The following is a 24,205-nucleotide window of genomic DNA, read 5'->3' as shown; positions in this document are numbered from 1 at the left end:
GAGGGTGGGCAAAGTTGGTGGCACTATGGTATCTCTTAGGATGCCTCTATTTTATCATTATCTCCATCTCTGGCATGTTCTGTCCACTCGCTTTTCTGGGGTACCACTGCTCATGTCAATTCCCCCACTGACATTTGTTACAATCTTGTGGTACATGTAAAATGATATTGGTTGTTATTTATTCCTTCCTGTTTCATGAATGCATCGGGTATGCTTGCGTGGCCTTAGAGAAAGGTGTGTGGCAGCGCTTGGTGTGTTGGAGTCTCGTCTTGACATTACCGTACTACCTTTACTGAGATTCCAGCAGATACTGACATATATTCTCAATAGAGTTTATTGGATGCCAGTTAAACTTGCTAAATTTGGAAATGGCACTGCAACCAGTTGATCTAAGTGTGGTGTAACTGGAGTGGACTTCCATCAGTTGCTGCGGGCTTTCCCAAAAATGTGGCTGCTTGTCACTAATTATATAATTAAGATAAGCATACACTGAGGTGTATGCTTATCTAGTTATATAATTATAGCACCTGGGGATATGCATCTTTGGATTTTGTATTAAAAACTCCCTTAATACTGGCCTCCAGCTTAACAACATTTGTGAGTTAGCAAAGTCTGTCTTGCATGGCATTCAAAGGCTGCTCGAACTCCATCTACTTCGGAGTGGATTGGCTTAGTCAACTCTACGTTGGAGCAAAAGCACATTGTTTATGATTTTAATAAATTCCCATTATACACTGGAGAGGGAGTTTTCCACCTCCCTTTCTTCTACTACCGGTATCACCTGTCGGTGCTCAAGCCAACATTAGATATCTGATGCATCTCGAGCCTAAAGAACTGATTTTATGGTTCCGTTTGATGAAGCAGTTCCCCTTTTATTGGTACTGTTGAATTGTTCTGTCCTGCTTGTTTTGCCATTCATTTCTATGAACTGCTTTTGTTTTCATATGCCTTGACTATGTACTATGAAAGTTCGGCCACTCTTTATGGTTTTGTCTTTTTGTGTTAAAAATAAGAAAAAACTTTAATAATAAAAATACTCAATTAAAAAATAAATTATGAATAATTATTCTATAACTATACTTCTGCCTTTACTTGCAGCCAAGAGCAAGATTTTACAGTGTCTGTGGAGGCACTTTACAGTGCAGAATAAATAAATACAGTACTATTCAAAAGAGCAAAACAAAGAAACAGAAAACAATATTATTGGCCGGCGTGCATTCTGACTCATTCCATATATGAGATATTTCTATTAAATTAGTGTGTTAGATCACTGGATTGGACTTTATGGATTGAAAACTGTGCCACGAATGTCTGCGCTGTGAATCACAAATGAGTAGTTTAGGAACGGTTGTGAACAATTGCATTAGATCATTCTTGTCCCCTTTTTGAGGGCACTGTTACATTATCTCACCATTACATTGTCACTGTCATTAGCTATCTAATTCATGCATACACCATTGATTAATAGAAGCAACCACATTTTTTTTTTTATTCAAAAAAAGACAATAAAACGCACAACAGCATACACACATTAAATATGCAATTGGAAAGCAGATTCCTTATTTTATAAAAAAAAAAAAAAAGGAGTATTTACATTAACACTTCAATCACTATCTTACATCAGTCAATATGACTTAAATCTCAAACTGCACCTAAAGGTGCCCACACATATAGCGATATTTTACACGATTTAGCCGATTCTGACGCATTAAAACGACAGATCGTGTAAAATATGGATAAATCGTGAGGAAATCGTGAGTCCCCACTCACGATCACGATGCGTGTCCCCGCTGGTCGCACATCGCATCTTCAGATCTGCCGTGCAGTAGGGCAGATCTGACAATCTAGGAGACGATGCACTGTGAAAGTCTGACTGCAGGAGAGATAGTTTAAAGGTTGGACACCAAATCGTGTGCTGAGCTGCCAGGGAGAGTTTCAAGGGAAATCGTACACATCGGCCGATCGTGGACAGATCGGTATGTGTGTGGGCACATACCGATCCGCACCTTAACATTTAGGTGTTTCTTTTGCAACAATATTTTAGCAAAAATTATGTACAGGTACAAGCTTTGTAAAGTTTCTTAAAGCCAAATACACATTTCTAAAAATACACCATAATATATGTAAAATAAAGTAGTATGGCAAACAGTTTTCAAAACATTGCCAAACAAATAGATTACATGCAGTTGGGGAAAAACAAACAGGTGGAATAATTTTATATGAAAAAAGTACAATTACAAGACTTTTCGGAATCGACTCAGCACTAAATTTAAAGTGAGAAGCAAATTAAACCAAAAAGCTTGTTTTGGTAATGTACATTCTAATTTGCATATATAGAACTACAGTTTGGCTGTGGAACCTTTGATGCAAATGTGATTGTACATATAAGTGCGGTTATTACACATAACCACTTATGCCAGAGGTGGCCAAAGCGTTGATCACGATGGACTATCAGACACTCGATCAGTCGATCGAATTACCCGTCCAGCAGCAGTTAGCAGGGTCCAATAAGAATCAGTGTGATTCTTATTGGCTGCTGTACCAAAATCACAGGTGGGGTGCTGAAGCTGCGGCTACCATGTTTACTTCCGGTCAGGTGTCGATCAGCAGCCAATTCGTGATTCTTATTGGCTAGCTCAGCAGCACCGAACTAAGGCCGGGGCTGTCTCTGTTGGCTGTCACTGTGACAGCAATAGCCAAGAATCAGGATGATTCTTACTGGCTAAGGCTGTAACATGTAACAGCATCCATTGCGCCAGTGCCGGGGCGGCACGAAGGTGCCAAACCCCAAAGGGGGTGCAGTGCTGCACTCATGGCCGATCAAGACTGTCGGGCCCGTACAGTGGCTGCTGCTGGACTACTTGTGTCGCCCACGGCTGAGGGCAGGGAGGCATTGGGAGTTCATCTCTCTTAGACAGGTAAGTCTTCTGTGGGGGGCTGGGGCAATTTAATGTATGTTTTTTTATGTACTATGTTTTGCTTCTTCCTGTGGAGGGATATTGTGTTTGGGTTCTCTGCTGTGGATGCCAATGGGTGTGTATTTTTATTGTTTTACTGTAGGAGCCAATGTGTGATTTCGGCAAGACAGTCCCCACACCCATTGTTGCGAGGTCATGCTCCCTTTTTTAGTACGCCATGCCCCCATTTTTGGGAGCACGCCTTAGGCGCGAGCAAATGTAGTTACTTGGTAGATCAGAGAATGATTTTTAGCTTTAAAAGTTAATCACAGAGTCCAAAAGTCTGGCCACCACTGACATGTGCCATATCTATACCTATACGTAGTTCGTACCTATATCTATATAACTGGATATAAAATGTATCCTTTTTTCCACATGTTTACATGGTTGTCTCCAATTTCCAAGGGCGAATTTTTATGGTGCTGGATTTCAATGGGTAATATCTGCCCCTCCAAGTCTTCCAAAAGATTCCCTGCTTTTTCTCATGTCGATGGTAAGGGATGGAGCTGAAATATTTACCATTTAGGTTAGATTGGCCACATGTGCTAAACCACCAGCCTCCTAGAAGAAAAAAAAAAGACAATTTAGCTGTGCACAAAATAAAATATCAATAACTGATACTTTCACTAAGCAATTTACTGAGAGTGTGAAAACATGTGTGCTGCTTTCCCCTTTTCTTAGAGAGTGTTGACACGTGGAGCTTTATTACGAAGCAGCGCCTTTCCGGTGGGTTGCAGGTGAAAATGTAAAATGCCACCCTCAGTCAGTGTAAATACACAGGAAAAGATGCTCATATAAGAGAGCAAATGAGATACAGTATATTCAGTTGAAGGCATCTCCAGATTTTACCAGCAGTACATCACTAGCATTTGAACCAGGTGTATGACAAGAGTAACAAGTAGGTATACTTACACCCCACTACAGTATACAGATGTGGCTTGATAGTCTCCATAGTAAATGTAAAAGTCACATTACACTATTTGCACACATTACAAAAATACTGGGAAAAACAGAGAAGTACTCTCTTGTTGGGGCACTCACCCTACTAGTGATGTCAGTGGGAGTGTTTTTGGCTCTGATAGAGCCAAAAGCACTCCGGGCTTGCGGCAGACGAGACCCTACCACAAGGGTCTCGTCGCAAGCCCATCTTTTTGGCCGCTTGCATAAGCTGTGGGTGGTCACCCACAGTAATGCGAGCGGCCAGGAGGCCGCACCATTTTAAGCTAGGCCGGCCCTGACGAGACCTATCCTAACCCTGTCGGGGATGCCGGCATCGGCATTCTGACTTCCAGGATCTTGAGCGCCGGCATTCCGCACCCAAACCGTCAAAACATCTAATAAAATATCTATACAGGTAATGTACCTTCAAAAGTATGCATAAGGATGATAATTGCTTGAAGAAGAACAGAAAAAAAAGAGTCACCATACAGCTCAGTGCCTTAAATATGGTATGGGGCAAGGTGTAACTCTAAATTAATTTTTAAAACAGACAATGTCTATATAGGCAAATATACTCTCAGAGGTATGCAGTTGATAAGTCTCCATAATCTATACATGGCATCACTGAAAATATTGTATAGATATGTGATGCATATACGTATGAAACTTTAAGCAAACTGTAAGTGTACATATGGATGAAAATGGTCTGCCACTAAACAAAAGTGCCACAAATATGGTAGCTCAGATTCAATAACCAAACAGACAAAGTCAATATGGGCAAATATAAATGCAATATAGGAATATATATATATACAGTCAGGTCCATAAATATTGGGACATTGACAGAATTTTCATATTTTGGCCTCTATTCACCACCACAATGGCTTTGAAATGAAACAAACAAGATGTGCTTTAACTGCAGACTTTCAGATTTAATTTGAGGGTAATTACATCCAAATCAGGTGAACGGTGTAGGAATTACAACAGTTTCTATGTGTACCTCCCACTTTTTAAGGGCCCAAAAGTAATGGGACAAACTAAACAATCCTAAATCTAACTTTCACTTTTTAATACTTTGTTGCAAATCTTTTGCAGGCAATTACAGCCTGAAGTCTGGAACGCATAGACATCACCAGACGCTGGGTTTCATCCCTGGTGATGCTCTGCCAGGCCTCTACTGCAAATGTCTTCAGTTCCTGCTTGTTCTTGGGGCATTTTCCCTTCAGTTTTGTCTTCATCAAGTGAAATGCATGCTCAATCGGATTCAGGTCAGGGGATTGACTTGGCCATTGCATAACATTCCACTTTTTAGCCTTAAAAAACTCTTTGGTTTTTTTATGCAGTATGCTTCGGGTCATTGTCCATCTGCACTGTGAAGCGCCGTCCAATGAGTTCTGAAGTATTTGACTGAATATGAGCATATAATATTGCCCGAAATACTTCAGAATTCATTCTGCTGCTTTTGCCAGCAGTCACATCATCAATAAATAGAAGGGAACCAGTTCCATTGGCAGCCATACATGCCCACACCATGACACTACCACCACCATGCTTCACTGATGAGGTGGTATGTTTTGGATCATGAACAGTTCCTTTCCTTCTCTTCTCTTCCCATCACTCTGGTACAAGTTGATCTTTGTCTCATCCGTCCATAGGATGTTATTCCAGAACTGTAATGGCTTTTTTAGATGTTGTTTGGCAAACTCTAATCTGGTCTTCCTGTTTTTTTGGCTCACCAATGGTTTGCATCTTGTGGTGAACCCACTATATTCACTCTTGTGAAGTCTTCTCTTGATTGTTGACTTTGACACATATACATCTACCTCCTGTAGAGTGTTCTTGATTTGGCCAACTGTTGGGAAGGGGTTTTTCTTCACCAGGGAAATAATTCTTTTGCCATCCACCACAGTTGTTTTCCGTGGTCTTTGGGGTCTTTTGTTGTTGCTGAGCTCTCCGGTGCGTTCTTTCTATTTAAGAATTTTCCAAACAGTTGATTTGGCCACACCTAATGTTTTTACTATCTCTCTGATGGGTTTGTTTTGATTTTTCAGCCTAATGATGGCTTGCTTCACTGATAGTGACAGCTCTTTGGATCTCATACTGAGAGTTGATAGCAACTGATTCCAAGTGCAAATGTCACACCTAGAATCAACTTCAGACCTTTTACCTGCTTAATTGATAATGAAATAACGAGGGAATAGCTCACACCTGTCCATGAAATAGCTTTTGAGTTGATAGTCCCATTACTTTTGGTCCCTTAAAAAGTGGTAGGCACATATTGAAACTGTTGTAATTCCTACACCGTTCACCCGATTTGGATGTAATTACCCTCAAATTAAATCTGAAAGTCTGCAGTTAAAGCACATCTTGTTTGTTTCATTTCAAAACCATTGTGGTGGTGAATAGAGACCAAAATCTGAAAATTCTGTCAATGTCCCAATATTTATGGACCTGACTGTATATATATATATATATATATATATATATATATATACACACACACTCACATACATACACACACATATATACAGGTTGAGTCTCCCATATCCTAATACTCCGAAATATGGAATTTTTTTGGCATGACTCAGATAATGAAACCTTTGATATTTGATGGTTCAATGTACATAAACTTTGTCTAAGGCACAAATTATTACAAATATTGTATAAAATTACCTTCAGGCTGTGTGTATAAGGTGTATATGAAACATAAATGTATTTAATTTCTGTACAAAAACATTGTTTGAGCCAAAAAATTATTGCATATATTGTATAAAATTACCTGCAGGCTGTGTGTATAAGGTGTATACAACACATAAATGCATTCTGTGTGTTTATTGGGGTCCTATTCCCAAGATATTTCATTATGGTATGCAATGGAATATCCCGTTATCCAAAATACCCCTGGTCCCAAGCATTTTGGATATGGGAGACTCAACCTGTGTGTGTGTGTGTGTATATATATATATGTATATATTTATATATATGTATATATATATATATATATATATATATACACATACAGTCAGGTGCATAAATATTGGGACATTGACAGAATTTTCATATTTTGGCCTCTATTCACCACCACAATGGCTTTGAAATGAAACAAACAAGAATGCAGGCTTTCAGATTTAATTTGAGGGTAATTACATCCAAATCAGGTGAACGGTGTAGGAATTACAATGGTTTCTATATGTGCCTCCCACTTTTTAAGGGGCCAAAAGTAATGGGACAAACTAAACAATCCTAAATCTAACTTTCACTTTTTAATACTTTGTTAGAAATCCTTTGCAGGCAATTACAGCCTGAAGTCTGGAACGCATAGACATCACCAGACGCTGGGTTTCATCCCTGGTGATGCTCTGTCAGGCTTCTACTGCAAATATCTTCAGTTCCTGCTTGTTCTTGGGGCATTTGCCCTTCAGTTTTGTCTTCATCAAGTGAAATGCATGCTCATTTGGATTCAGGTCAGGGGATTGACTTGGCCATTGCATAACATTCCACTTTTTAGCCTTAAAAAACTCTTTGGTTGCTTTTGCAGTATGCTTCGGGTCATTCTCCATCTGCACTGTGAAGCGCCGTCCAATGATTTCTGAAGCATTTGACTGAATATGAGCATATAATATTGCCCGAAACACTTCAGAATTCATTCTGCTGCTTTAGTCAGCAGTCACATCATCAATAAATACAAGGGAACCAGTTCCATTGGCAGCCATACATGCCCACGCCATGACACTACCAACATCATGCTTCTCTAATGAGGTGGTATGTTTTGGATCATGAGCAGTTCCTTTCCTTCTCCATACTCTTCTCTTCCCATCACTCTGGTACAAGTTGTTTTTCTTCACCAGAGAAATAATTCTTCTGTCATCCACCACAGTTGTTTTCCGTGGTCTTCCGGGTCTTTTGGTGTTGCTGAGCTCTCCGGTGCGTTCTTTCTTTTTAAGAATGTTCCAAACAGTTGATTTGGCCACACCTAATGTTTTTGCTATCTCTCTGATGGGTTTGTTATGATTTTTCAGCCTAATGATGGCTTGCTTCACTGATAGTGACAGCTCTTTGGATCTCATATTGAGAGTCGACAGCAACTGATTCCAAATGCAAATGTCACACCTAGAATCATCTCCAGACCTTTTACCTGCTTAATTGATAATGAAATAATGAGGGAATAGCCCACACCTGTCCATGAAATAGCTTTTGAGTTGATAGTCCCATTACTTTTGGCCCCTTAAAGAGTGGGAGGCACATATAGAAACCGTTGTAATTCCTACACCATTCACCTGATTTGGATGTAATTACCTTCAAATTAAATCTGAAAGTCTGCAGTTAAAGAACATCTTGCTTGTTTAATTTCAAAGCCATTGTGGTGGTGAATAGAGGCCAAAATATGAAAATTCTGTCAATGTCCCAATATTTATGCACCTGACTGTATGTATATATATATATATATATATTTTTAAGCCCTCCTATAGGTAGGAGGTTTGCTCACACATCGTACACTACCTGGCGAACGATGTGTGGGCAAACCCTCTACCTATACTTGAGGATGGGAATGAAGGAAAGTGATATCTGCTGTTGAAATGTTACCTGAGGTGAACCTGATACTTGTAGTGCAGGTGAGTGCCTAATATAGAGATAAGTAGGGGAGGGGTATACACTTACTGGTGCTGCTTTCCAAGTGTATGTGTAAAATTGACACAGTGAACAGCTGGTGAGTGGTCTAGAGTGTAACTCCCGTATATGAAAGAGAAGAAAGAGAAAACCTGTGTGGATAGAAGTATTCCCCTAGCCCCCTTAAGTCAAACTGATAGCACAGGGTAAAGCTGGGGAAGTATCAACACTGAGGCAGTCCCCTAGAGAGAAAACAGAATACCTGATGACCTGTATATGCTCAATGGCAGTGGTCTAGCCTATGGGGCATACCATGTGCACAATGGAGTAACATACAGTCCTGGGCTTATATTAAGCATGAATTGAATAAACAGCATTTGCCATTGGAATTTTCTGAGAGGGGGGGCATGGTGTTTTAACCACTTAACTAATTCTTTTTCCAAAAAACGCTCCAAAATTGTCGGTTTCTTTTATGATTGAATTAGGTCAAGAACATAATTTTAAACTTATCCATCACTATTTTATTTGAAAAAAAAAATCAATTTTTTAAAACACACTATACCATAAAAATAGCAATTTTTATGTTATACTGTAGTGATGGTTGACAGCTGTACCAGCGATGGTTCAACCAGCATTAGAAGCCATTGATTGTTTAGCGATTGGTCGAGATCTGTGTAGACCACAACTACCGATGTTTCCTAAACATCAATTGAGGGTCACCATTGATGGTGCAACATTGATGGCCACCAGCAATGGCAAACCACTTGTTTTCATTCAGACTGGTCAGTTGCCCCAGGCTCTGCGATATCTATCTGTATGTATATGTATATATATATATATATATATATATGTGTATATATATATATATATATATATATATACACACAGATATATAATGTTCGATATATAGATATATATATATCATATCTATAGATATATCTGTTCCAAGTGTGTGTGTGCGCGCAGGTATGTATGTATGTATATATATACATACACATACATACATATATATATATATATATATATACACACACATACATATATACATACACATTCATATACATCTCCATACAAGTGTGTGTATATATGTGTGTGTATATATATATATATATATATATATATATATACACACACACACTGTGTATATATATATATATATATATATATATATACATATACTGTCGAATAATTGCATGCGACCGCAATTCAACTGTTATCGGACGATTTGGTCGTCCTCTGCCCGATTTATGTTAGTACAATCCACGATTTAACATTGCGTGCGCACGCACGCACCCAGTGTGCACACGTATCCACACATTCGCACAACACTAAATAGTGAATAATATACAACACTTTCGCACTGACAAACACAATATTCATGCAGGGTTTAGTTAGTAACAAGAAACAGTTTCTGTATACATGTCTGAGAAAACTAATTAAAAAACAATGCACCAGGATACTGTGAGTGTTTTACATATAAATTGGGAAACCCTGCATATAGACAAGTATGGCTGTGGCAATTGAAACATAACCCAGACATTGATATGCACAATTAAATTTGTCTGAATTAACAATGGTCAGAGGTTTCGCTTACCAGACGCAGTGGCAACGACAATCAGCTGGGGGTCCCCACCCTGCTTGAAAGTGAACCTAGCTGCTTGTAACACTTTGCATTATAGTTTTAAAAATATGTTAGTAAGGGATAAAATATATATATATATATATACATATTAAATCCATCATAAATAGACTTACATGCATAAAACACACACACACATAGACTTACATGCATAAACACCGCACATTACGCACAGTTGCGCTGTTTATCATAAGCACTCTACAAATAAACGCACCACGTATATTAGCAACTTTATGCAATATTCTCTTACACTTACACATACACAAATTACATAAAAAGGTTCCGCAGTAATAAAGGTTATTACCCAAAGTGTTATTTATATTTGCAATGATGTGAAGTGCATGTTTTATGGTTTAGTACATAATAAGTAGATCATGTTTGGTGCCATTTTGATCCGCTGTGTATTTGCAGATCTCCGGTTCTATCGGTGGGGAAATCGCTACAAGCATCTGTAAGTTATGAACTATAGGGAATTAGGTGATAGAATGTACAATGTATGAAGTGTTCATTGCTTAAGTTATGCGGCAGAAAAAAGTACACAAAGAGCCACTGGGAGGCTGAACTTCTCAAGTACACACAGACCAATGAACTATGTCATAACAGAAGAACCAAAGAAACAATACCACCTCATGTCCATTGTATTGCCAATTCCTGAAAGAGTATATATGTGCGTTCTCTGACCCCAGTCTTGAGTCTTCTTGCTGTGCTGTTGACGGAGGTTTCTAATGCTGATGCCGGTATCTGGGCCCGGAGCGCGTGCGTATATAACAACTGTACCTTGGGTCTGTATGATTTATTTGCGCTAATTGTCTTTAGATCACAGCGTGTAACCATCTGTTTGTTTATACTGAATAATAACTTTTTGTGCTTTGGAACCACATTCAAAGGCTGAAGGCATTTATTTACTGTGCGACTCAATACGCTAAATTGCGACAATTTTAGAAGGTATAGGCAGGATTTTAGAAGGTATAGGTAGGATTGCATAGAGGTTTAAATCAGGCATCAATAATATAACAATCTACTGCCCGATCACTGTGACCAGCAGTGATCGTGACAGAGGCAGAGCTTGAGCAGGGAGGTGGTACATACGGACAGCCAAGCCGGAAGAAGGACTGGGAGGGAGGAGGTATCAGGTGCCCGTGCCCGGCCTGGGGACAGAAGCAGCCGCCGAGATTGGAGGAGATGGCCGGCCGGGGAGACACAGAAGTGGCCACTTCTACACTGCGAGGAGGAGGCCAGCCCCGGGATGCAGGAGCCGCTGCGCTGGTAGAAGGAGGTGGCCAGGACGCTGAAGCTGCCGCTGCCCGGAGGAGGTCACAGAAGCCGCTGCCATCACCACGCTGGGAGGAGGAAGCCAGCCCCGGGATGCAGGAGAAGGACGGTAGCAGAAGGACGGTAGGAGAAGGACGGGGCCAGAACGCTGAAGCCGCCACCCGGGGAAGGTCACAGAAGCCGCTGACGCCATCGCGCGGAGAGGAGGAGGCCTGCCCCGGGATGCAGGAGCCGCTGCGCTGGGAGGAGAAGGAGGTGGCCAGGATGCTGCAGACGCCGCCGCTGACGCCACCACACTGGGAGAAGGAGGTCGCAGAAGCCGCCTCCACTGCACTGGGAGGAGCTGGCCGGCCCGGGGACGATGGAGCAGCTGCCGCATCGGGAAAGGTACACAGTAGCAGGCAGCCGCGCTGGGAGCAGATGGTGTGGCGGTAGCTGCTCCTGCTTAAAACTACATATGGAGGGTCACGCAGGCTGCCCCATCACTGCTGGCCACAGTGATTGGGATATACTGGAGCCTGCAGACGCGCCGGGAGGGGGGTCCTGCGAGATGCCCGATCACTGTGGCCTGCAGTGATTGGGACACACTAGAGCAGCAGCCACAGTTGCAGAGGGACCAGCAGGTCCCTCTGATGTAGGCGGCTGCTGGAAGATTAGCTTCCCGCAGCCGCCTAGTGGGCACTTCTGACTGGTCGTATCAGATACGACCATGTCAGGGAAAGCCCAGCCTGGTGTGGTCGTATCTGATACGACCGTGCCAGGCAAGTAGTTAAGGGTTACACATAAAAAAGTAATCGGACGTGCTGAGCTGAAACTTGGCATGGATACAAAGAACCATGCCAAATTTCAGGGCAAAAAAAGAAAAAAACTTTGAAAATGTCAGTGTTTTCTTCCACTCCTTGTATATTTACAGTAGTTTACAGTGTAGAAGTAGCATAAGTGTCATAGATGTTCCACCCTCCAGACCAGGTGCTGCCCTGATCATACAAACCCCCTCCAGCAACCCTCCCCCAGGTGTTCCTTCTATCACTTCGTAGGCTTGTTCACTATCCGCTCCCCCACCCCAGCAGCTGCCTCTGTCCGCTCCTCCTCCCTCCGTGCTCCAGTCAGTCAGACATCCTCTTTGCAAGTGCCCCAATAAGACTCCGTCCCCATGATGTGTCCTGCTCAGCCCCCCAGAAGTGCCATTGTCACCTCTCCCAGTAGCTGCCCTGCTTACAGCAGCCCCAATCACTCCCTTCCTCCCTGCAGCAGCATTGTTCTGCTCATCACATCCCCTGGAGACCCTGTTCACTCCCGCTCCATTATGCAAGCCAGGTGACTGGCTCAAATCTGGGACTAGTCACCTGAAGGTGGCAGCGGATCATTTTTATCCGCGCCTTCATATACCTCTGAGTAAGGGCCCATCCTGTCCCTGTTCCAGAGTCTAGCATCACAAGAGTGTGTCCCAGAGCTGTCAGTTCAGCTGAGCAGATACTTATCTAGTGCGGGTCCCGAGGGAGATAGGCTGCCCAGAATCCTGGAGGAATGATCCCCCCCTGGTAGTACCCCCAGTAGTAATCCCCCCCTGGTAGTGCCCCCACAAGTAACCCCCCCCTGGTAGTGCCCCCACAAGTAATCCCACTCTGGTAGTGCCCCCAGAAGTAATCCCCCCTGGTAGTGCCCCCAGAAGTAATCCCCCCTGGTAGTGCCCCCAGTAGTCCTAATAAAAATAAAAAAAAAACACTAACCTGAAACCCCACTCCTGGTCCCGCCGCTGTTATCAGCTCCTCCAGCCGCTTTGAATTATGGGAGAGACGACGTAATGACGTCTCTCCCATTACCCACTGCGGGAGCCGGAAGATGGCTCCCGCAGTGAAAGCAGCAGCAGCCGATGAGAGTCTGACAGACTCTCATCGGCTGCTGATTACAACAAATACACAGCTCCCGGCTCCGGCGGCTGTGTATTTGGCAGTGTGTAGTGCTGACCGAACTCCGTCACAGAGACACAGTCTGCACCGCGGCCCGCATGGTACGCTACTCAGCTGCGTACCATGCGGGCATGACTCGAGTATAAGCCGAGGGGGTGCTTTTTCAGCACAAAAAATGTGCTGAAAAACTCGGCTTATACTCGAGTATATACGGTATGTTATAAAGTGTGTAACAGTAGCGCCATCTAGTGTCAAAAGTTTCCAATTCACATCCAAACCATGGATCCAATTCTTTTCCAAAACTACTCCAATAGGGGAATATTTAAATGTGTCAATCCACAGGAACACAAAATAATAAAATAAATAAATGTGCATATATATATATATATATATATATATATATATATATACACATATATATACACAGTCAGGTCCATAATTATTGGGACATTGACAGAATTTTCAGATTTTGGCCTCTATTCACCACCACAGTGGTTTTGAAATGAAACAAACAAGATGTGCTTTAACTGCAGACTTTCAGATTTAATTTGAGGGTAATTACATCCAAATCGGGTGAACGGTGTAGGAATTACAACAGTTTCAATATGTGCCTCCCACTTTTTAAGGGGCCAAAAGTAATGGGACTATCAACTCAAAAGCTATTTCATGGACAGGTGTGGGCTATTCCCTCGTTATTTCATTATCAATTAAGCAGGTAAAAGGTCTGGAGTTGATTCTAGGTGTGACATTTGCATTTGGAATCAGTTGCTGTCGACTCTCAATATGAGATCCAAAGAGCTGTCACTATCATTGAAGCAAGCCATCATTAGGCTGAAAAATCAAAACAAACCCATCAGAGAGATAGCAAAAACATTAGGTGTGGCCAAATCAACTGTTTGGAACATTCTTAAAAAGAAAGAACGCACCGGAGAGCTCAGCAACACCAAAAGACCCGGAAGACCATGGAAAACAACTGTGGTAGATGACAAAAGAATTATTTCTCTGGTGAAGAAAACCCCTTCACAACAGTTGGCCAACTCAAGAACACTCTCCAGGAGGTAGATGTATATGTGTCAAAGTCAACAATGAAGAGAAGAGTTCACAAGAGTGAATATAGAGGGTTCACCACAAGATGCAAACCATTGGTGAGCCACAAAAACAGGAAGACCAGATTAGAGTTTGCCCAACAACATCTAAAAAAGCCATTACAGTTCTGGAACAAAATATGAAAATTCTGTCAATGTCCCAATATTTATGGACCTGACTGTGTATATATATATATATATATATATATATATATAGATAGATAGATATAGATCAGGATTTTGGTACTTACCGATAAAACCCTTTCTCCGATTCCACAGGGGACAATGGAGTCTCAGTACAGTGGGGCATATAAGTGGGTTAACCGGGAGCTTGCACCTTTAAAAATTTGAATGGTAGCTAGCTCCTCCCCCTCTATACCCCCCTACAGGTCAGTCTAATTAAACTGTGGCCGAGGAGAGCTGGAACATAAGGAGAAAGGAGATAGAACAGCTAGAAACACAACATTCCAAGCAGACCCTGGATAAAAACAACCGTCTGAACCTGGAAAACAACAACTTATGCAGGCGGAACAGCGCAGGGTGGGCGTCCAGTGTCCCCTGTGGAATCGGAGAAAGGGATTTATTGGTAAGTACCAAAATCCTGTTTTCTCCTTCATCCACTAGGCGACACTGGAGTCTCAGTACAGTGGGGACGTCCTAGAGCTCACATCCCGGGCGGGAGAGAGCTGAGAACCCCGCAAAACTGCACAGCCAAACTCTGAAGCAGAGGCCGCAAATGTATCAAAACGATAGAACTTTATAAAAGTATACCTGCCTGACCAAGTGGCCGCTCGACAAAGATGGTTTAAGGAGACCCCACGAGCAGCCGCCCATGAAGGACCTACCGAGCGCGTTGAATGGAAACAGGTGGCTGTCTTGAAGCCGCCATATAGGCCTGTCTGATAGTCAGACAAATCCATCTAGAAGTGGTTTGCTTTGAAGCCGGCCAACCTGGTCACGCCAGATCAAACCGAACAAAAAGTGGATCCGATTTTCAGAGAGAAGCAGTTCTGTCTACATAAATCCAGAGCGCTCTAACTACTTCTAAGGATTTAGAGGCTGGAGACTCATCCTTAAACACTGTGACCACGATTGGTTGGTTTATATGAAAAGCAGATACAACCTTAGGAAGGAAAGACATCTGCGTACGCAGCTCCGCCCTATCCTCGTGGAAAATTAGATAAGGTGGACGACAGGATAGAGCACCCAGCTCAGACACGCGCCTTGCTGAGACGAGCGCCAAAAGAAGAACAACCATCAAGGTTAAATACTTTATCTCCACCCTCTATAACGGCTCAAAGATGTCAGACTGGAGAAAAGACAGGACCAAATCCAAGTCCCATGGTGCCGTTGGGAGGCACAAAAGGAGGATGAATTCTGACTATGTAGTAATGTTTAGATGTGACCTCCTTCCGAGCCCGAATCATGGTAGGAATCACACTGGACGGGATACCCTTTTTCCTGAGGATGGCCCTTTCAAAAGCCGCGCCGTCAAACAAAGCCGCTTTAAATGCTGATAAATAAACGGACCCTGAAGAAGGAGGTCTTCTTGTAGAGGAAGCGGCCAAGGCTCGTCTATCAACAGACTCTGAATGTGGGAGTACCACGCTCGTTTGGGCCAATCTGGAGCTACTAGTACCACCTTGACTTGTTCTCGCTTGATTCTTTGAAGCAATCGAGGGAGGAGTGGAAAAGGAGGGAACAGGTATACATAGTGAAACAGCCACGGTGTTGTCAGTGCATCCACTGCGACTGCCTGCGGGTCCCTCGTTCGGGAGCAGTAAACTGGCAATTGGTGGTTCAACCTCGACGCCATGAGTTCGGCCTACACTTGCACAAAGTCAGGGATTTTGTAGGATTATAGTCAGGTGTATCATAACAATCAGGTAATAATGATCATCATTTTCAAATGTAGGTTGAAACACAGGCCCTGATACAGCAAGAAACGCAATTACAAAGCTGCATGCGGGCAGCTTTGCAATTGCGTCCTTGCAATAATGCAAATTCAGCAGGAGGTGTATGACACCCCCTGCTGCATTTGCGATCCCAGTGTTGTCCCTGCTGTGGGTATAGGAGAACGACATCTGCAGTGCCACTGACTGTTCATACATTGGGTGGCACATTGGCACGCTATCTTGTAGATAGCAGCGCCGATAATGACAGGGGCGCATAACGCACGTAATTTACCCCCCAGCCCCACATTAATATATGCGGGAGAAGCGGTATCACCACTCCTTCCCCATATCGCCGGGTCATACATCTCTGCCACAAAGTTATTGCTTGCAATAATGGCACAAAGACAGTGGTCTGCATACATATGAAACACAACAGGTAATCACAGCATAAGTACAAAGTACTTATGCTAACAAGGGCAAGCTTGAAGGCACATGCAGAGGTGAGTTGCCAAGAGTGGGGTGGTACTCAATGAACTTGTATAAATAGAAAATAGATTTCCTCCAGACGCTAGCAAATTGTCAGCATGAAAAACACCTCTACACAAGTCACCTTAACTTGCAATAACAAATGATATACAGAAACAGAGGTAATATATCTTTGCGCCAATTTTGGCCAACGGTAGTATTAATGTTCCATATTACTGAGTTTTCTTCCACATATAAATGGCTCTTTAGTTGAACCAGGTGGGCTCGGCAGCATAAACGAGAGGAAAAAACAGAAACGACACGTATTGTTATATAACCATGTACTAATACTTTGATAATAGCCGAGATAAAGATCCAAATGGATCCAAGAGAGTGGAACACTTTGTCAGTGATAGTGCTAAGTGAGCCCTGCCCATGAGAGCTTCCATACTTAGGGGAGAGATGAAGAGTTCAAAGGTGAACTGGGAAGGACACAGGGATTTCAATGTTTTTTAAAAAAAAGTTAAACTATTCACAGTACAACACACACAAATTAAGGTTTTAAGAACACTTACAAAACATTATTTTTATTATTTAAAAATTACAGTAAGACCCACTTTTTTGCTTAAAGAGGATTCGGTACTAATCATGTTTTCATTGTTAGAATAATGCTATTTTGTGTATGTTTGTAAACTGTCATACATACCAGACAGAAGCTTAGCACAGTTCACATGAGACTTTAGATCTTCATCTCGGTCACGGGTCGAGAATGGCTGTTCCCGGAGTTCAGACAAAGCATTCCTCAGCTGTCCAGTTACTGGGCCATGGACCTGTAGGGCATAGGCCGTGTTAGGACCTCCCAAATGGAAATGAACCTCCATGTGCTGAATGTTCTGCTCCCAGTCCTGCAGCTCTATGCGCATGATATACTGTTCATGCTCCATTATCTGATGCATCTTTAAGAGACCTAGCCAGAACTCGCCTAATGAATACCAGAGAAAAAAAAACATATGTAAATGGTGCATTCATACTACAAACACTTGTCTGGAGTTAAATGGAAAAATTATAGAATTGTACTCAAGGTGCAAACAACCCAGTAGCCACTTGTATTAAATTGAGATCCACTAAATCCTCAAAAATAACCGATAATGGTAGGAGAATAGCAATGTTCATGCAAATATGAAAAATAAAAAAAAATAAAACACACAAAAACAACAATACAGTATAATTGTATTGAATGTGTACAAGTATAAACAATTGCAACGCTGTCTTAATTGTTTCTACTTAAACATATCAGTCTTCTGGGATACCGATCACTATTTTCAACGCACTCATGGGTAATTGAAATTCAATACAGGTTTATACTAGGTTGTTATTTTTTTCTTTCTTTTTCATATTTGCATGAAAATCATTATTCTACCACCATTATCGGTCACGTATGGAGATCGGTTTGATATGCTCAACATCCAGGGAAGTGTCCACAGGTTTTGGACTCTAAGTAAAGAGCAACATTTTGGAACTATATCTAGCGCCTTTTGCTTGTTGCCATGTTTTGAACTGTACGTAATGATAGATGCTCACTCTTTATTAGGGGTGTGCACCGGCCACTTTTCGTGTTTTGTGTTTTAGTTTTGGATCTGGATCTTTCTTCGTGTTTTGGATCTGGATTGGTTTTGCCAAAACCACCCTTCCGTGTTTTGGGTTCTGGGTTTTGTGTTTTGGATCTGTATTTTTTTTTAAAAAAGCATAAAAACAGCTAAAATCACAGAATTTGTTGGTTTCTCTGCTCCTATGCTATTATTAACCTCAATAACCTTAATTTCCACTCATTTCCAGTCTATTCTGAACACCTCACACCTCACAATAGTGTTTTCATGTCCAAAAGGTTGCACCGAGGTAGCTGGATGACTATGCTAAGCGACACGAGTGGGCGGCACAAACACGTGACCCATCTAGGAGTGACACTGCAGTGGCAGACAGGATGGCAGTTAGAAAAACTAGGCCCCAAACTGTACATAATGCAAAGAAAAAAAAGAAGTGCAAGATGGAATTGTCCTTGGGCCCTCCCACCCACCCTTATGTTGTATAAACAGGACATGCACACTTTAACAAATCAATCATTTCAGCGCCAGGGTCTGCCACACAACTGTGGCTGAACTGATTGGTTCGTTTGGGCCCCCACAAAACAAGCTGGCAATTAATGTGTCCCTGCACAAACTGGCTCTACGGAGGCAAGATGTCATCCTCATCCTCCTCATCCACCGATTCCTCACCCTCTTCAGTGTGTACATCCTCATCCTCACAAAGTATTAACTCGTCCCCACTTGAATCCACCACCACAGGTCCCTCTGTACCTTCTGGAGGCTGGTCTCCCTGGAAGAGCTGATAATTCATTTTGATGAACATCATCTTCTCCACATTCTGTGGAAGCAACCTCCTACGCCTTTCGCTGACAAGGTTCCCGGCTGCACTAAACACTCTTTCGGAGTACACACTGGAGGGGGGGCAACTCAGGTAAAATAGAGCCAGCTTGTACAGGGGCCTCCAAATTGCCTCTTTTTCCTGCCAGTACAGGTATGGACTGTCTGACATGCCTACTTGGATGCTGTCACCGATGTAATCCTCCACCATTCTGTCAATGGTGACAGTATCATATGCAGTGACAGTAGACATGTCAGAAATTGTTGCCAGGTCCTTCAGTCCGGACCAGATGTCCAAACTTGGTCCTGCCTGCCCTGCATCACCGCCAGCGGGTTGCTTAGGATACCTAAGTTTTTTCCTGGCAGCCCCAGTTGCGGGAGAAAATGAAGAAGGAGCCGTTGACGTGTCACGTTCCGCTTCAGCTGACAGTGTGTTCACCAGCAGGTCTTTGCACCTCTGCAGGCTTGTGTCGGCCGGAAAGAGAGACACAACATAGGCTTTAAACCTAGGATCAAGCACGGTGGCCAAAATGTAGTGGTCTGATTTCAACAGATTGACCACCCTGGAATCCTGGCAAAGCGAATGAAGGGCTTCATCCACAAGTCCCACATGCAGAGCGGAATCGCTCCGTCTTAGCTCCTCCTTCACTTTCTCCAGCTGCTTCTGCAAAAGCCTGATGAGGGGAATGACCTGACTCAAGCTGGCTGTGTCTGAACTGACTTCACGTGTGGCAAGTTCAAAGGGCTGGAGAACCTTGCACAACACGGAAATCATTCTCCACTGCGCTTGAGTCAGGTGCATACCCCCTCCTTTGCCTATGTCATAGGTGGATGTATAGGCTTGTATGGCCTTTTGCTGCTCCTCCATCCTCTGAAGCATATAGAGGGTTGAGTTCCACCGCGTCACAACCTCTTGCTTCAGGTGATGGCGGGGCAGGTTCAAGAGTGTTTGCTGGCGCTCCAGTCTTCGGCACGCAGTCGCTGAATGGCGAAAGTGGCCAGAAATTTTTCGGGCCACCCAAAGCGTCTCCTGCACGCCCCTGTCGCTTTTCAGAAAATTCTGCACCACCAAGTTTATTGTGTGAGCAAAACATGGGACGTGCTGGAATTTGCCCAGATGTAATGCCCGCACAATATTGGTGGCGTTGTCAGATATCACAAATCCCCAGGAGAGTCTAAGTGGGGTAAGCCACTGGGCGATGATTTCCCTCAGTTTCTCTAAGAGGTTGTCGGCGGTGTGCCTCTTACTGAAACCGGTGATACACAGCGTAGCCTGCCTTGTAACGAGCTGGTGTTTCTGAGATGCTGCTACTGGTGACGCTGCTGCTGTTGCTGCGTAAGGTGATACATCTACCCAGTGGGCTGTCACAGTCATATAGTCCTTAGTCTGCCCTGTTCCACTTGTCCACATGTCCGTGGTTAAGTGGACATTGTGTACAACGGCATTTTTCAGGACACTTTTTCTGACGTTTCTGTACAGTCTCGGTATCGCCTGCCTAGTGAAGTGGAATCTAGACGGGATTTGGAACCGGGGACACACTACCTCCATCAATTGTCTAAATCCCACTGCACTAATGGCGGATACCGGACGCACGTCTAACACCAACATAGCAGTCAAGGCCTCAGTTATACGTTTTGCTTCAGGATGACTGCTGTCGTACTTCATCCTCCTCGCTAAGGACTGTTGGAGGGTCAATTGTTTAGTAAAAGTAGTGGTGTTCCTACTTCCTCTCTGGGATGATGAACGACTCCCAGCAGCAGCAACAGCAGCAGCGGCAGCAGTAGGCGTAGCAATGCAGGATCCTCCAGAGGAATCCCGGATAGGAGAGTCAGTCATGCCAGTGACATGGTCTGCAGGACTACTTCCGATCCTGACTAAGGAGGAAATTGACGAGGAGGGAGTTGACGGTGTGGTTTGCAGGCGCTTGGATACAACAGGACAACGGGATTTAGGTGTCCCTGGACTGCTTACGGTCTTAGCCAAAGTTTCTGAACTTGACAGTAACTTTTTATGAACGCGCTGCAGGTGCCGTATTAGGGAGGATGTTCCTAGGTGGTTGACGTCCCTACCCCTACTTATTTCACCTTTACATATGGTACATATGGCAAGACAGTTGTTGTCCGGATTTGGATAGAAATATTGCCAGACCAAAGAGGTGGAATGTTTGGTCTTCTGCCCAGGCATGACCGTGATGGGCTTTTTCATCCCACGGACAACAACTGTCTCCCCCGGAGCCTGATTTAAACAAACCACATCACCATCAGAATCCTCCTCGCCAACTTCCTCCTCAGCGCCAGCTACACCAGTATCCTCATCCTGTTGTACTTCAACAGTGACATCTTCAATTTGCATATCAGCAAGTGGACTGTGGGTGCTCCTTTCAGCACTTGCAGGGGGCGTGCAAATGGTGGAAAGAGCCACCTCTTCCCGTCCAGTGCTGGGAAGGTCAGGCATCGCAACCACCACCACACTTGGACTCTCCTTGGGGATTTGTGATATCTTCTTAGAAAGCACAGTTCTTCGCTGTGCTTTTGCCAGCTTAACTCTTTTGATTTTTTTAGTGGGAGGAGGGCTTCCATCGTCATGTGAAGCTGAACCACTAGTCATGAACATACTAGGGATCGACCTTAGCCGTTCCTTGCCACTCCGTGTCGTAAATGGCATATTGGCAAGTTTACGTTTCTCTTCAGCTGATTTAAATGTCTTTTTCAAGGTCATTTTCCTGAACTTTGCCATTTGGGATTGTATGTGCCCTCTACTATGACATTGGGCATTGGCCTTGGCAGACGACGTTGATGGCATGTTATCGTCTATGTCATGACTAGTGGCAGCAGCTTCAGCACTAGGAGGAAGTGGTTCTTGATCTTTCTCTATTTTATTTTTATCGGAGAAAGTTTGGTCCTCCATTTATGTTATATCGATTTGATATATACGTGCGGCTAAACACAGAAAATAATTTTTTTTTTGGTTTGGACTGGAGTGTACTTTGTGGGTTACAGCACCCTTTTATCGGTCAAGCCAGCCGGCCCTTTACTTATGACACAGGCGCACGCTTGGCACTACTTTGTTGATGCACGTGCGGCTACTGCGCACACAATTCACAAACACAGAAAATAATTTTTTTTTGGTTTGGACTGGAGTGTACTTTCGGGGGTTACAGCACCCTTTAACGGTCAAGCCAGCCGGCCCTTTACTTATGACACAGGCGCACGCTTGGCACTACTTTGTTGATGCACGTGCGGCTACTGCGCACACAATTCACAAACACAGAAAATAAATTTTTTTTGGTTTGGACTGGAGTGTACTTTCGGGGGTTACAGCACCCTTTAACGGTCAAGCCAGCCGGCCCTTTACTTATGACACAGGCGCACGCTTGACACTACTTTGTTGATGCACGTGCGGCTACTGCGCACACAATTCACAAACACAGAAAATAATTTTTTTTTTGGTTTGGACTGGAGTGTACTTTGGGGGTTACAGCACCCTTTAACGGTCAAGCCAGCCGGCCCTTTACTTATGACACAGGCGCACGCTTGGCACTACTTTGTTGATGCACGTGCGGCTACTGCGCACACAATTCACAAACACAGAAAATAATTTTTTTTTTGGTTTGGACTGGAGTGTACTTTGGGGGTTACAGCACCCTTTAACGGTCAAGCCAGCCGGCCCTTTACTTATGACACAGGCGCACGCTTGGCACTACTTTGTTGATGCACGTGCGGCTACTGCGCACACAATTCACAAACACAGAAAATAATTTTTTTTTGGTTTGGACTGGAGTGTACTTTCGGGGGTTACAGCACCCTTTAACGGTCAAGCCAGCCGGCCCTTTACTTATGACACAGGCGCACGCTTGGCACTACTTTGTTGATGCACGTGCGGCTACTGCGCACACAATTCACAAACACAGAAAATAATTTTTTTTTTGGTTTGGACTGGAGTGTACTTTGGGGGTTACAGCACCCTTTAACGGTCAAGCCAGCCGGCCCTTTACTTATGACACAGGCGCACGCTTGGCACTACTTTGTTGATGCACGTGCGGCTACTGCGCACACAATTCACAAACACAGAAAATTATTTTTTTTTTGGTTTGGACTGGAGTGTACTTTGGGGGTTACAGCACCCTTTAACGGTCAAGCCAGCCGGCCCTTTACTTATGACACAGGTGCACGCTTGGCACTACTTTGTTGATGCACGTGCGGCTACTGCGCACACAATTCACAAACACAGAAAATAATTTTTTTTTTGGTTTGGACTGGAGTGTACTTTCGGGGGTTACAGCACCCTTAACGGTCAAGCCAGCCGGCCCTTTACTTATGACACAGGCGCACGCTTGGCACTACTTTGTTGATGCACGTGCGGCTACTGCGCACACAATTCACAAACACAGAAAATAATTTTTTTTGGGTTTGGACTGGAGTGTACTTTCGGGGGTTACAGCACCCTTTAACGGTCAAGCCAGCCGGCCCTTTACTTATGACACAGGCGCACGCTTGGCACTACTTTGTTGATGCACGTGCGGCTACTGCGCACACAATTCACAAACACAGAAAATATATTATTTTTTTAGCACTTGGGGGGAGCACCCCTGATGGACAGAGCACCCCCTGGACAACACTACAGCACTCCTTTAGGACTGGGACACTGCACAGGACTTTGGAGTGGACACAGCCCCTATGGAGAACTGACTGCACAACACAGTCCAGCCAGCCCCTATGGACTTTGAAGTAGTGGACACAGCCCCTATTAACAACAGCAGCACAGCACAACACAGCCAGCCCCTATGGACTTTGAAGTAGTGGACAACAGCAGCACTACACTACACTACACAGCCCTAACTCCCACCCTCCCTCTTCACTGTCCACAGCCGAGTGAGAAAATGGCGCCGACGCGGGTACCTTATATAGGATCCAAAACCCACGAGACTCGGAAGGCGGGATGATGACGTTTTGCCTCGATTTCAGATCCGAGTCAGGCGGGAAAAGTCGAGCCTGACTCGGATCGGACTCGGATC

At 43.7% G+C, this 24,205-nt stretch overlaps 1 protein-coding gene across 1 annotated transcript in view; it reads right to left on the bottom strand.

Moving 5' to 3' along the window:
- Positions 1-1,475: 1,475 nt before the first annotated feature.
- The window catches only part of ANGPTL4 (angiopoietin like 4), a 94,659-nt gene continuing 71,929 nt past the window's right edge, over positions 1,476-24,205 (bottom strand). The window contains exons 6-7 of the mRNA XM_088444089.1: positions 17,477-17,752; positions 1,476-3,518 (exon numbers count right to left, since the gene is read on the bottom strand). Of these exons, the coding sequence (XP_088300215.1) occupies positions 3,337-3,518; positions 17,477-17,752 (458 nt within the window). The 3' untranslated portion in view covers positions 1,476-3,336. The remainder of the gene's footprint in view (positions 3,519-17,476; positions 17,753-24,205) is intronic.

Source organism: Taudactylus pleione, unplaced genomic scaffold (assembly GCF_031769625.1).
Source record: "Taudactylus pleione unplaced genomic scaffold, aTauple2 ptg000347l, whole genome shotgun sequence".
In the NCBI taxonomy this organism is placed as follows: domain Eukaryota; kingdom Metazoa; phylum Chordata; class Amphibia; order Anura; family Myobatrachidae; genus Taudactylus; species Taudactylus pleione.
This window is presented reverse-complemented; position numbering and strand designations above follow the sequence as displayed.